The 13,239-nt window shown below is 35.6% G+C and overlaps 1 protein-coding gene across 6 annotated transcripts in view; it reads left to right on the top strand.

The window, feature by feature from the left end:
• The window catches only part of CACNA1D (calcium voltage-gated channel subunit alpha1 D), a 198,837-nt gene that overhangs the window by 128,142 nt on the left and 57,456 nt on the right, over positions 1-13,239 (top strand). For 5 of the 6 annotated variants that reach the window (XM_074879365.1, XM_074879370.1, XM_074879368.1 and 2 more), the window contains exons 21-29: positions 1,469-1,528; positions 5,968-6,074; positions 7,154-7,241; positions 7,746-7,853; positions 8,024-8,076; positions 8,333-8,479; positions 9,181-9,382; positions 10,617-10,775; positions 11,869-11,979. In XM_074879365.1, coding sequence (XP_074735466.1) covers positions 1,469-1,528; positions 5,968-6,074; positions 7,154-7,241; positions 7,746-7,853; positions 8,024-8,076; positions 8,333-8,479; positions 9,181-9,382; positions 10,617-10,775; positions 11,869-11,979 — 1,035 coding nt within the window. Of the gene's footprint in view, positions 1-1,468; positions 1,529-1,608; positions 1,669-5,967; positions 6,075-7,153; positions 7,242-7,745; positions 7,854-8,023; positions 8,077-8,332; positions 8,480-9,180; positions 9,383-10,616; positions 10,776-11,868; positions 11,980-13,239 lie in introns of all 6 variants that reach the window. The other variant, XM_074879369.1, reaches the window with a different exon arrangement.

Here is a 13,239-nt window from a genome sequence, read left to right as displayed (position 1 = left end):
AACATTAGTAAAAACCAAAAAGCTAAAACTTTCTTCAAAGGTAAAAAGAGGTCAAAGCACAAAGACACTGAACATGTACTATTCAGTAGAGTTGTATGCTTCCCATATCTATAAAACCGCACAAGTGCAATCTTATAAATCACACTAACGGATACGAAAAAAAGAGCTGCTGAGGAATACTGAAATTATTATTGTAAAAATGGCTTGAAGGGCTGATAATTGTTTTTGTAACTTGAGGAGTACTAGGAAAATGTAACTGGAGAGTGGTGGTAACTGAAAGGATTCTTCCTGTTTGGTACACAGACAGATAAAATGTGTGAGGAATTTCAAGAAGGCATTGCCCCTTTGTTGTAAATATCCACATATGCACCAGACCTGCATATTTTTCTTGTTACTACCTTGAACGATCATGTTCCTTCAACCAGCCAGCTTGACAAGTGAATGAACGTTTACAAACTGGAATGCCTTTAAATATTTTCTTTTAACTCTAGAATAAATTCCTTACTGATTAATCTTTGTTGAATGGCTTTAATATTTACCTATTTTTTCAGTCACAGCAAGGGACAGAAGGATGTGATCTTCAACTGAACATGGGGACAAAATTATTTCCTTTTATATGATCTAATAGGAATACTTTCTTTGTGTGTTGTCTCTTTATTTTGTTTCTCCTTCCCATTTTATTAGTTGCTGAACTGCAAGCAACATGTTTCTGTGCACAACTGTTTGCTAGTTGGATTGCTAGATCCTTGAAACTAAACTAGTATCCTACTGCAGTGCACGTAGATTGTGAAGTTAGGTGCTAGTGATATGGCCACCTTGAAAGGGTGAAATCTTGATTGTACTAAAATATATATGGCAGTGTTTCTGTCGACAGCAGTGAGGTCTCTATCAATCCACAATCTTTTTAAAAGTTTGCATATCACTATGTCACTCTTGTGGATCCTTTTAGATTTCCTACAAATAATTCACTGCTGTATCTTCCAAGTTCAAGAAAAAAGAGTTGTAGCGCTGATTTTAAGTAATTTAGTTATTTGTTAATTTGCTTTGTGATGCTCTAGCCCAGTCTATACAGGAACAGTATAATGTGGCAGAACGTAGAATGACGTGCAATCTAGAAGCATCCATTGAAGGGCTTTTTTTATGCAAAACTTTGGTTAAAAAAGAAAGACATTATTAATAGCGATTTATTCTTTGTCTAAGATTCTGTATCTCTTCTAAAAGCTGAAGAACGTACCTGTGAAAGCTGATAGAGGAAAGTCTGAATTGAAAGAAAGTGTTGCTTATGGGGTCCTGTTGACTCTTCAGGGGTGAAATCTAATATCTTAGCACAGTGGCATTTTAAGCTACTTTGTCTACATTCCCCATCTATCTACTTAGATTAATTCAGGTGTTGTTGTGCATGTGGTCTAAATTGTAAAAATTTATTAATAGATGGATTTCTTACTGTGCCACATATTATACCTTGCAGATACTTGGTTACTTTGACTATGCTTTCACAGCCATCTTTACTGTTGAAATCCTGTTAAAGGTAATGCATTGTTAATTGATCCTTGTTAGCTCAAAAGCAGCTTTAGCAATAATGTTTGTAACTTTTTGTTTACCTTCCAGATCCTAGGGTATGCAGATTATGTCTTCACTAGTATGTTTACATTTGAGATCATTTTGAAGGTAACAGGTTTTTAAAGGAAGTTTGTTTAAAAGGATTTTCCTTGTGTGTCACCTGCCAAGAAAAGGCACTTGAAGTGTTCTTCGCCTTTTCTCTAAGCGATCAAAGCTAAACTTTTTTTAAACCAGAGGATTTTTTTATTTGACAGTTCCTCATAGTTTTGATTGGCTATTTTTTACCATTGGGTGCATGAAGAAGCTGATTTTTTATCATTACATCAATTTTTTACCCTTTTTAAACTTACAGTTGTCAGAAAAGGGAAAAATAATTCACTACGCATGAGCTTTTCCTTCTCCTCGCTCTGGCATTTCCAAAAGAGATAATCAGTCTTTTAAGGAGGGAGCATGTAATTTGTCATTTCTCTTGCTGAACTATATTCACAGACCTAAAATAGTAGATAACTATTTTCTTGCAATAGGACTTGCAAGATATCTTGCATTTATCTATATACTAAGATACTTTGTGTTTATCTTGGGCATACATTTAAATACACAGAAAGGCATTAATATGCTTGCTTAAATGTATTACCCATGCATGAGTCAAAAATTGGCATTTTAATGTATAGTTTGTGTACTGATTATTAAGAATATCCATTGGGGTTACTCTGATTTTAGATGTATGAGGCTTACTCTGGCAAAGAAGCCATATAACTGAGGATTAGGTTCACATGTAAGAAAATGCTCAACAAAGAAATGAAAATTTTTTGTGGATATTTTCAAAATATTTTTTCAGAGATTTACATGATTCCTGAAAGTTTCATGCTGTGCATATTCACCATGAGTTTTTGGTTGAGTAACCCTGATCTGTGAATTTAAGAATTTCTGGTACACTAAGAATCTGTACATAAACTTTGCATTTCCAGTTGAGAATTGAGCTTAACAAAAATCTCTTCTCCCAGCTTTTGCTCACATTGCTATGCATACTCTCTACAATGCGATTTGAATAATACTAATTGATGCAATATTTGGGCTGTTTACAAGATAAGCTGTACTGTAAGAAGTGGACTATTTTTATGCTTGCGAATATTCTCCCAGACTTAAGTTTATCCCCTTATTTCTCATTCTCAGTAGTGAGGAGCTTGCTATAGAATTGATGAATCTTGTAATATTTGTAGCATTCTAAAATAAATATCCAGTTTTTTTGCTGCTAGAGAAAGGCCAAACTAAAGGAAAGAATAAAGCACTGAAAAGAACTGTAGTGTTAGATCAAACTAGATCCCAACTCTGAATTTGAGAAGCCATACAAAATACGTTACCACCATTTCTGTGGTAGAAGAGAGTCAGTAAACTTCCACATGCTCTGAGCAGCAGGTTGTATAGCTCCTACAGTTCCAATTGTGTTTCTCTAGGAGAGAGAGGAATTGTAAAGCACGGCATAAAGAGGAATAACTGCATGTGTTAAAAAAAGCAACATTCCTACTGTTAAGAAAAGCAAAAGATTCTGACAATGAGCGACTCAAGAAAAGGAAATAGGAGGCTCTAGAGTTTGGGCTGCTGAAATCTGGCATATTGCAAAGAAACAAAAAGCCCATCGTAGCCAAAAATACCAATGCTTCTGACTCCACTTTCTCCAGGAAGCTCTGCTGTGCAGTGCACTCACGTATTTATAAAGGAAAATAAATTGTACTATAAAAAATATAATGGACAAGAACAACATGACACACGTACGTATACAGTGCCTGCTTTACTAACATGTCTCAGAGACTGGCTGTGCTTGCTTATGGCTGGAGTCCTTCATGTCTTCTGTGCTGGGTTTTGCGCTGTGCTTTCCACAGTATCCGAGTTGTACAGAAGCTGTGTGTGTTCTGCAATGAGTAGATTCAAGACTAGACCTGCGGTAACGATAGCATTCCTTAATTTCCAGGTAAAAAGTATATGAAACAGAAATTAAGATAATTAGAGGCAATATTATCAGCTGCAGTGAAGAAACTCGTAAATGTCCAAAAAACAAGCATTAAGACAGAATAACTCTCAGCGTGTGGGGAGTGTCTGTGCTCTATCTGATTGACTGCTCTGCAGACGTGAGGGTTTCCACATTATGTGGTGTCGAGTATATGAATGAGGATATGAATAACAGAAAAGGTGCAACATCAGTCTAAAGCATTTAAGAATTCTCTTACGTAATCCCTACATGGCATTGAAATTCAGTTTACCATCCCGTTTGCAGTACCTGGGAAACATGAAAACATCAGAGCAAAGATCAGGTTAGGGCCTTGTGCTTTTAACCTTGCCCCAGCGGTGCTAATGCCACAGCATTTAAATCAGCCCCCACTGGTGTGGGGTTACAGGTGGGAGGAAAGGAGCAGCACTGTGGTGCCCCAGGCACTCAGCTCAGGGAGTGTCCTGCAGCATCTGCTCCAGTGGAGGCTGTGTGACAGGGCTCACCACCTCAAAATCCGCTCTAGGCTTTGCTTTGGTCTTGATCTGTGCAAAGGATAGAATGATTTGCTATAGAGAGTTTTAGTCAAATGCTTAGGCTGGGATTTGTAGTGATTGAAATATGAATCTCCATATAAAGATGGGGAAATATGTACTTCACCTGTATTTTTAGGTCAATGTATCTTTTGTGGGAGTCTTTACATGAAACTTTGTGTGCTGCTGACTGATAACATACTACAGTGTAGATGAGTATTTGTAGATTGATATAAGTTGATATTCAGGGTTATTTTAGTGTTCAACTCCCACTGTTTTTAATGGGTTTAGCCATACTCAGTACAGCTGTAAGTGAAAAGAGCTAGGAATTTATTTGAAATTTTATAATATAACTGTATTATATCTCTTATGTCATGGCATAGGTTAAAGCTTTAGGATTTTTATTCTTCTAGTTTGGAGGAACATTTAGTATTTTGATCACAACAAAAGAAAATTTAGCATGAGAATAAGGAGAAAAGAGCTTTTAAGAAAAATGTGTCTTTTGTAGTTTGCATTCCTTTGCAGATACATACTTTCACTGACACTGATGGGTTTTCATGCAAAAGTCCTGCAAATTTGTGCATGTGAGTAGTGACACAGTAGACTGAGATGCCCATTGACAGTAGCTCTGTTCTACATTGCGGAACAATCTTGAAAGATGTAGTAGTCTGCTGCAAGAGGAAAGGAAATAAAATCATTTTACTCCATCTTGAGGAACAGAACAGAGTAGAAAGTAATGGGTTTAAAACCTATATCAGATGTTCTCTGGCTGGCATTGAGTTTTCTTATCTGTGGAAAACAATGAGTAGCTGAGAGTACTCAGGTCTTTTTAAGAGGACCTTAAGGCTGAGGAAATTAGAATCTGTGTGCCTGAACTGACTACTAGGTATTTTTCAAAGGTATCCTTATTTTAATTTTAAGTTTTTAGTTCCAGTGTTTCAGTCTTAATCCATAACTATGGAAAAACCCATGCAAAATTCTACTCAAGTGCAGACTCCGTGCTTCTAATAACTTAACTGGATTCCTCTGTGCATTTCTTAACTGGTAGTTACTTGCTGTTATGGTAAGGGTCTAATTCATAGATTTAGGAGCCAAATTCAGCTTTGTGATACCTGAGAACATCTGCCCAGATTGCAGCCATAATTAATAGAGCCTCTGTCACTGGCTTCTAATGAAACCTGCAAATGATGCATGCAAGTTCCTTCACAAGGTACACTGTGTGTGCTTTTCTCATCTTAATCTAGGTACAGAAAGAAAAAAATGAAGAGAAAGTCCAGTAGGAAGAGTAATGTTTGATATTCCCCACAGACCAGCAAAACTTGGGGACCCTTGTCCACACATAATGCAGAACTGACTATGGGTTGATCCAGGTTATTCCAAGATACCCACTCATGATCCTGTGAGCCAAAGGCAAATAGCAGTATAATGCTGCCTTATGACAGCCTTGTGCTGGTTCTGTACCAGATTTGACTCTCAGGTTTTTGCAGTACATTTTCAGCTCCTTCAATTCTCAAGATAGTAGGAATCATTAGGAGTCAGGATCTGTACTTTACCGTTTAGTAAGCATGAAAATTTTATGATTCTTGTCATTTTTCTAACAAAGGCCAAATCAATTCAGTGTAATCACAGCCTAATCAGTTCTTACACAAAATATAACATTTGTTGACATCGGAACAATTAACACATTTGCTGGTGTTGCTTGAGCAGAATTTTTGATTTAAATGAAAGATTTAATGTACATAGTAGGATTGTTTTATATCTCAGTTGCTTTTAGAAAGTGAGATAATGTTGTATGCATTCACACTCTTAGGCAAGTGTCTTGTAAACAGCCTAAATGTGAATTTGAATAAATTGAAATATCGACTAAACATGTAACAATTCTATTTTTAGATGACAGCTTTTGGAGCATTCCTTCATAAAGGGTCCTTCTGCAGGAATTATTTTAATTTACTGGATTTGCTGGTTGTGGGTGTTTCTCTGGTATCATTTGGTATTCAGTAAGTACTATACTTATAATGTGAATGATTTATTTTTGCTTTGGGTTTTATACTGAAATCAGTGTCTCAGCTTCTTTTGTTCCTCCCGTTGTGTGTGGGTGCTCAGTATCAGTAGTCAGGGTTGGGACTGGCAACAGGTAGTGCTTTATATGGAGAGTGTTGTAACTCATTGCTAGTATGGGTTGGAAACAAGTTACTACTTCCCACTATTACCAACAGAACAAGGAAGAGCACCATGACACTCTATCATGTAGCAAGTAATTGCTGGAGCTTGAGGAGATTTATAGACCTTCTTTTGTGCTATTGACACATCTACAATCTAGTTCTATGAGCTTGCTCTTTCAGCATTGACCTACTGGGATATGTAACTCGACAGTATTTGAAGGGGAGAGAAGTTGTACCTTAATCAGGACTGTAAGTGGTAGTGAAGAGATTTTTTTGCTTTGTTTGGATTAGGCTAAACATAATAAAAGAGTCTGAAGATACTTACTGATTCACTGAGCAGTTGTGGCTCATTTAAAATCATCTGTGAAACGGTTAGTGACTTAGAGCAAGGGCTGGGTGTGAGTCAACTGCTTCCCACTTTGTGTTCTGCTTGTACTAGAATACCTATTACACAAGCTTTCAGTTTCACAGTATGTTCTTTAAAAGGCTGTCTGCTATTATTTCCTCAAAATGCAGTCTTAAAGAGAATGTGAGTCATCTGAGATATTTTCTTCCCCACCTGGTTGGAAATTAAGGTATTCATTGATTTGTCTTTGAAAGAGCTTGTCAACACCGAAAAATACTTTGGGGACTGTTCTGCTCCTGATCAAACTTAACTGCATTATAGTGTCAGACAAGATTCTGAGCTGTTAATTCTAAGTTGCTCCAGAAATCAAACGAATTCTTATGGTGTTTGAGATTGATACTATTTTCTAATATTAATAAAGGATCAATAAAGAAATACTTTAAAAAATTTCATATATGTATCTTGAGACTGTTTTGAAATTTCATGTATAAGTTGCAAAAACATTGTTATTGTTAGTAATAAAATCAGTTACCTTAAAAGTAACAGAATAACTTTTTTTTCTGTCTAGATCAAGTGCTATCTCAGTTGTGAAGATCCTCAGAGTTTTAAGAGTCTTGAGGCCTCTAAGGGCAATAAACAGAGCAAAAGGACTTAAGGTGTTTATTTTTATTTTTTAAGTTATATTTTTGTTGGCCTGATTCTTCAGTCCTGCCTCAGGTTACAAATTATTGCGTAAAAAAAATTGCCTAGAGAAATTCACAGGGCAAGGACATAAAACAGTTCCTGATTCTTAAACATACCAGGCCAGGTTCTGCCCACAGTTAAAGCAGTTTATATGTGGAGGAACACCAGTGCCATGAGGAGCACATTTTGATCGTAATACTTGCTGTGAACCGACATGTCAGAGCAATATTTTAGTTGTTTTTCCATAGTGCTTATGTAAATTTTAGTCAGTTGATGTTGATGGGTCTATGTCAACAAACATAGAGACAAATTTAGAAAACAAGTTTAATTATGGTAGTAGGTGTAATACTGACAATACAAAAATAGTAATTTTGAAAAATAATCTGAGTGTGATAAAATAGACTTGTACGGTATGTATTCTGTGATACTAAGTAACACGTTGCATTAAAATACATATTCTTTTCCTTTCTTTCCAGCATGTTGTTCAATGTGTCTTTGTGGCTATTAGAACTATTGGTAATATAATGATTGTTACAACTCTGCTGCAGTTCATGTTTGCTTGTATTGGAGTGCAGCTGTTCAAGGTAAGTAGACGCTCTCAAAACTTACACTGCGTCAGGGAAAGCAAAGCTGAGCTGAATTCTTGGTGGCTTGCTGCTAGAACTGAGTTGGTCCCATTCTGAACCAAGCATAGTATCAATGTGTTTATTTTGAATATTCTGTATTTTGTCATTGCTCTTTGTTTTATATGTAGGGAAAATTCTACAGGTGCACCGATGAGGCAAAACAGAATCCTGAGGAATGCCGGTGAGAACATCTTTGATCTAAGAATGCGACACATTACATTCTGAATAATTTAAACTGTAGCAGATATGGGCAGGCATGTGTCAGGCCATTTAGGTTTGTGTAAATTGGAATGATCATCTTAAATCCACCAGAAAACACGGGTGAGCAAGGAAATAAAACAAGCTTAGGGAAGGAGTAAACTGTTTTGAATAGTGCATCAAGTAACTCTGAGGCTAATTAAATATTTCACTAATGACAGTTTGTTTCTTTCCCACAGAGGGATATACATCGTTTATAAAGATGGAGATGTTGATAGTCCAATGGTCAAAGAGAGGGTCTGGCAAAATAGTGATTTCAACTTTGATAATGTTCTCTCTGCTATGATGGCCCTTTTTACAGTATCCACTTTTGAAGGCTGGCCAGCGTGAGTGAATTCTCAATGTTTTCACAGCATTGTTAAGACGGTTACATTTTCCAGAACAGTTCTCATTTACCAGGCATTTCTGTGCAACAGAGCAGTCTTAAGAAGATGATATAAAAAGTTATTAATGGAGGAAGCAAAACAACTTACTATCCTTCGGAATCTGTGCACTTTTCCTGTATTTCTTCATTCACCTGTATCTATAAAGGGCAAACTTCTTTTATATTGTTTGATTCCTAATCTTTCAGCTACTTTTGCTATAATGGAAGTAATAGTAATCCTTTTAGATGTTTATCCATCAATGCCCGTTAAATAATACTAATAAGAAAGATTTAGGCCTTTGAGTAAAACTTTTACTAAAAAAATCAGGCAGTAGTACACTGCATAGAGAAATCCAGAAAGAACAAACTACCACTCGCTGTTTCCCTAAATCAGGAAAGTCTTAGAGGATAGCTTTATGTGGAGGGAAAAAAAGAAACAACAAACAACCATCTGGTCATTACCTTGATTCTTTTGGAAAAAAACATATAACATTGTGTGGTGTGATTCTTTTGGTTTTGATATGCTTGTAAGCACTGTCAGTAACTAGAAAAAGATAACAATACACAGCAGACCATTTCTGAAACCTGTCCTACAAGTCTGCGTATTTTTCTCTCTTTTGTCATTTTAATTCTAATAAAGATAAAATTTTGTTTGTTTTTCAGGCTGCTATACAAAGCCATTGATTCAAATGGCGAGAATGTAGGACCTGTATACAACTATAGAGTGGAGATCTCCATTTTCTTCATCATCTATATCATCATTATTGCTTTCTTTATGATGAACATATTTGTTGGTTTTGTGATTGTTACATTCCAAGAACAGGGAGAACAAGAGTATAAGAACTGTGAGCTGGACAAAAATCAGGTTAAAATAAATAATGAACTCTTAACTTTTGAAAGTATCCTTTTTTATTTATGCATGAAGAGCTTCCTTTCTGCTTTGGGTCAGAAGAGGGCACCAAACACATATCTTGGTAAAAAATGGAAGTCGTAAATGCTGTCAACTGGTATTCAGGTCATGGGGTGTTCCTCTTCCCATAAGCCCAACATATCAGTCTTTTTGTTGTGAAAGGTATTACATTAAGCTTGTTACCTTCATAGTGTCTCACTTGTTGCTCACATTAAGAAGAGTAGAACACTTGTCAGCTTATTCATAGGCAGAAGTAAATAAGTAACAGGAAATACAGTAAATAAGAACAGGAAAATAAATTTTGTGTTCTGAATAGTCTGAAAGTGTTTAAAGTTCAAAATGTTCTACTCTATTTCCACCCCCCCCTTCCCTCTTTATTTAGAAATTCACAGGGGATATTCAGATTCAAATTTTTAAAAGCTGTCCCCTTTTACTGTTTAATCCTTTGTCTAAGAAACTCATCAGTCACCAGTCATGATTTCTCACGTACTCTTGTCTGACTGTAACACGCTTCAACAAAATTAAGCGTGAAACATTAGCCAGCATTCATTGTGCATTTTGTGCCCTATCAGTCAGCTTTTGTAAGCATTCGTCAAAAGACGAGTGGAAGGCCCAGCGTACATGAAGATTTCAGGCACTAATAGAGTAGGGAGTTGAATCCATGATGTTACTATATATGTGACATGATTTTGCTGGGCAGATTAACTGAACTATAAGGAATAATACTTCCTCAGCATTTATTTTAATGACTCTAGGATTTTATGCTATGCAGTTACATTGGTGGCTGAAAACTTAGTAAAGACAGTGTGACTTGTAGATGAATTAATAGTGATGTTATTAATAGTCATGCTATATACTGTACATATACATACATATAGTCTACAGTATATTACTGTATACTACTACACTGTATAAAGGTGAAACACTTCAGAATTTCCATGAGCATTGTTTGAGTCTTTGTATGTGGCTGAGTAGTGTATATGATTAGATACAGTTGTAAATAACCAAGTGAGGATTGGTAAGGTACTTGATTACTTTACTAACATTTAATAATAAAAACCCCTACATCAAGTAGATAGACTGCCTATTTTTAAGGCTTATATTTAATAATTTGCACTTATTGATTATATTATCAGTTGATTAACTGTTAGGTATAGTCTGACAATTTTTGATGTATTTGTTTTTACAGCGTCAGTGTGTAGAATATGCCTTGAAGGCACGTCCTCTTCGTAGATATATTCCAAAAAATCCTTACCAGTACAAGTTCTGGTATGTGGTGAATTCTACTGGATTTGAATACATCATGTTTGTCCTCATCATGCTGAACACACTTTGCTTGGCTATGCAGGTAGGAAAACCAGAAGCTCTTTTGAAGCTGTTGGCATAGATTGCAGGGGAGGATATGGGTGATATAATGCCTTTAATTTATGGCAACCTGCATTTTTTTATGAATTGAAATTTTTTAAAAAGCACCTCTGATCATAGTACTCTTCTGTGACATGTTCTAGTCTGTTCATCAGTTCTCTGAAGTAAAATTGTTTAAAACAGCTTGATGTTAATAAAGGTCTTCCTAACCTAATCAAGCACTTTGAGCTTTATTTTGTACCTGCAGTGTAATTTAACTTATATGTGTGTATTCCCAAGATTATTCATGTGCAAGAAAATCTGAAAAGTCTAATTTTGTTAGGCAATGTTACTCTCAACCCCTTACATTCTTTTATCTAATATAGTCTTTTATGCAGTGCCTTTAAGCAATTACTTCACCTCTGTGTAGTTTCCCTACTTGTTCTGTGTTCATTTTGTATATGTGCTACTTTCTATTTGGTCAGATTGGACTAGATGATCTTTAAAGGTCCCATCCAACCCAAACCATTCTATCATATTTCTATCATCTGTGTCTTTATCTTCTTCAGAAGTCTGAAAACTTAATATACAGAGCAACGCTAGTTTTGTGTGTTAATGCAAACCTCATATAAACGTGTTTTCATATATTAGCTGTATATCTATATATACGTGTGTGTTTTTGCATGGTTTTACTTTTTCTACATTATGGATGCAGTTCTTTGCCACTTACTTCTCTTATCTACTTCTCCAAGTTGTGTCTTTCTTTACTGTAGTATTTCAGATTTTGATAAGAAAAGTAATACTCCTTTTTTGAGGGAATGGTTTTCCTCTCAAAACCATCTCTCTGGAGATTCCCTTAGGATGCAGAGGAATGACAATTTTGTTCCACTCGGTGCCTAAACAGAATAGATTTAAATAACTCCATTCTTAACCAGAGATATTCAGCTAGTCTTGTATGTCTATAGGTGTGCATCATAAATACTGTTAGAAAATATTTTCCTGTGCTGCATTTTGCCAACTTTGTCTTAGGCTGCCTTAATATTCACTTAATATTTTAAAGCCTTTACTTTTAAAAGTATTGTCTTTTTCATTCACAGCATTATGGACAGTCTAAGCTCTTTAATGATGCAATGGACATTATGAATATGGTTTTCACAGGAGTGTTCACTGTTGAAATGGTTTTGAAACTGATTGCATTCAAACCCAAGGTAAGTTTTAGATATGATTTAATTAGGTCTTCACCACAGGAATTAAGTGTAACGTAAGTTTCACACTAGCTATATATTATTCAAAGAACAAAAAGAACCTGTGTTTCCCACATTTATTTGTCAGTGAAATCATAATGGAAATGTCAGTCTGATAATATGTATATATGTAACTCCAGGAAATGAAATGCAGATATCAGAAAAAAATATTGCAAGGTGGTTGTTGAGATCTGAAATATTTTGAGGTAATGAAAATGTCCCTTTATAAATCAGAGAAATCATTTCCTGTTAAAAGCATTACCACTGCTCATTAATTTAGTGTAAATTCGTAACTTTACATTAAATTAATCACCAGTAAAGACCTGTATGTTATGTTATATTCCTATTCTAAAATGCAAAATTACTTGTTTGCTTTGTAAAATATAGGCAAGTACTACAAACCTACGTAGAAATAAATTTCATATTCAATAGCCTTTTTAGATTTTTATGTTTTCAGTTAGACATACATACTGTTCGGTAGAGGGCCCCACAGTGAGTAGTTGATTCCTTGCCTTAAAGGGACACTGTCAAAATGAATAACGCAGACACATTTTCAAAAGTAGACATCCAAGAGAAACTGATAACTTTAATTGCTAATTGAAAAAAAAGATGAAATCCGATTGTGACAGTTAATGCAGTCTTTTTGTTCAGTTCTCATACTGCATTTATGACAGTACAAAAGTTAATGATGAAAACCTAAACTAAATTTTGTTTTCAGTACAATGAAATCAATGTTTATTCTGGGCTTATATCTCTGTAAGTAAGTAAAATGGGGTCACTCGCTCTACATGGAATTTGAAAAAAGCCAGACATGCCATTTGAAGTTTACTGATCTCACCATCTAAGGCTGGTATTTTTCATGTTCCATTGCCCTTCTTTAAAAGTAATCACGATATCTGCATCTGTAATTTGAACCTTTGGCTATGGCCCTTTGTTGTTGTTAAGTAGGATATTGGATGACTGTAGGCTGTGTGGGCAATCTTCTTCTTGCTTTAAACAACTAGCTCTCATGGCAACGTAGTCACGGCTGCCCAGAGCTCAGCATGGAGTAGATGTATAACTACTTTCCAGCTTTTCAAAACTATTTATTCAGCTTGGCATTCAGTCATGAGCTTGGCTGTGGAGCCTGAGCTACTTGATTTAAAGCTAGCTTGTATTTGCCTACAGAAGTAAACAAATTACACATCACTTGAGGTCTGGTGTTGAGATGTGAAGTGTGGAGTT

Source organism: Strix uralensis, chromosome 10 (genome assembly GCF_047716275.1).
Source record: "Strix uralensis isolate ZFMK-TIS-50842 chromosome 10, bStrUra1, whole genome shotgun sequence".
In the NCBI taxonomy this organism is placed as follows: domain Eukaryota; kingdom Metazoa; phylum Chordata; class Aves; order Strigiformes; family Strigidae; genus Strix; species Strix uralensis.
This window is presented reverse-complemented; position numbering and strand designations above follow the sequence as displayed.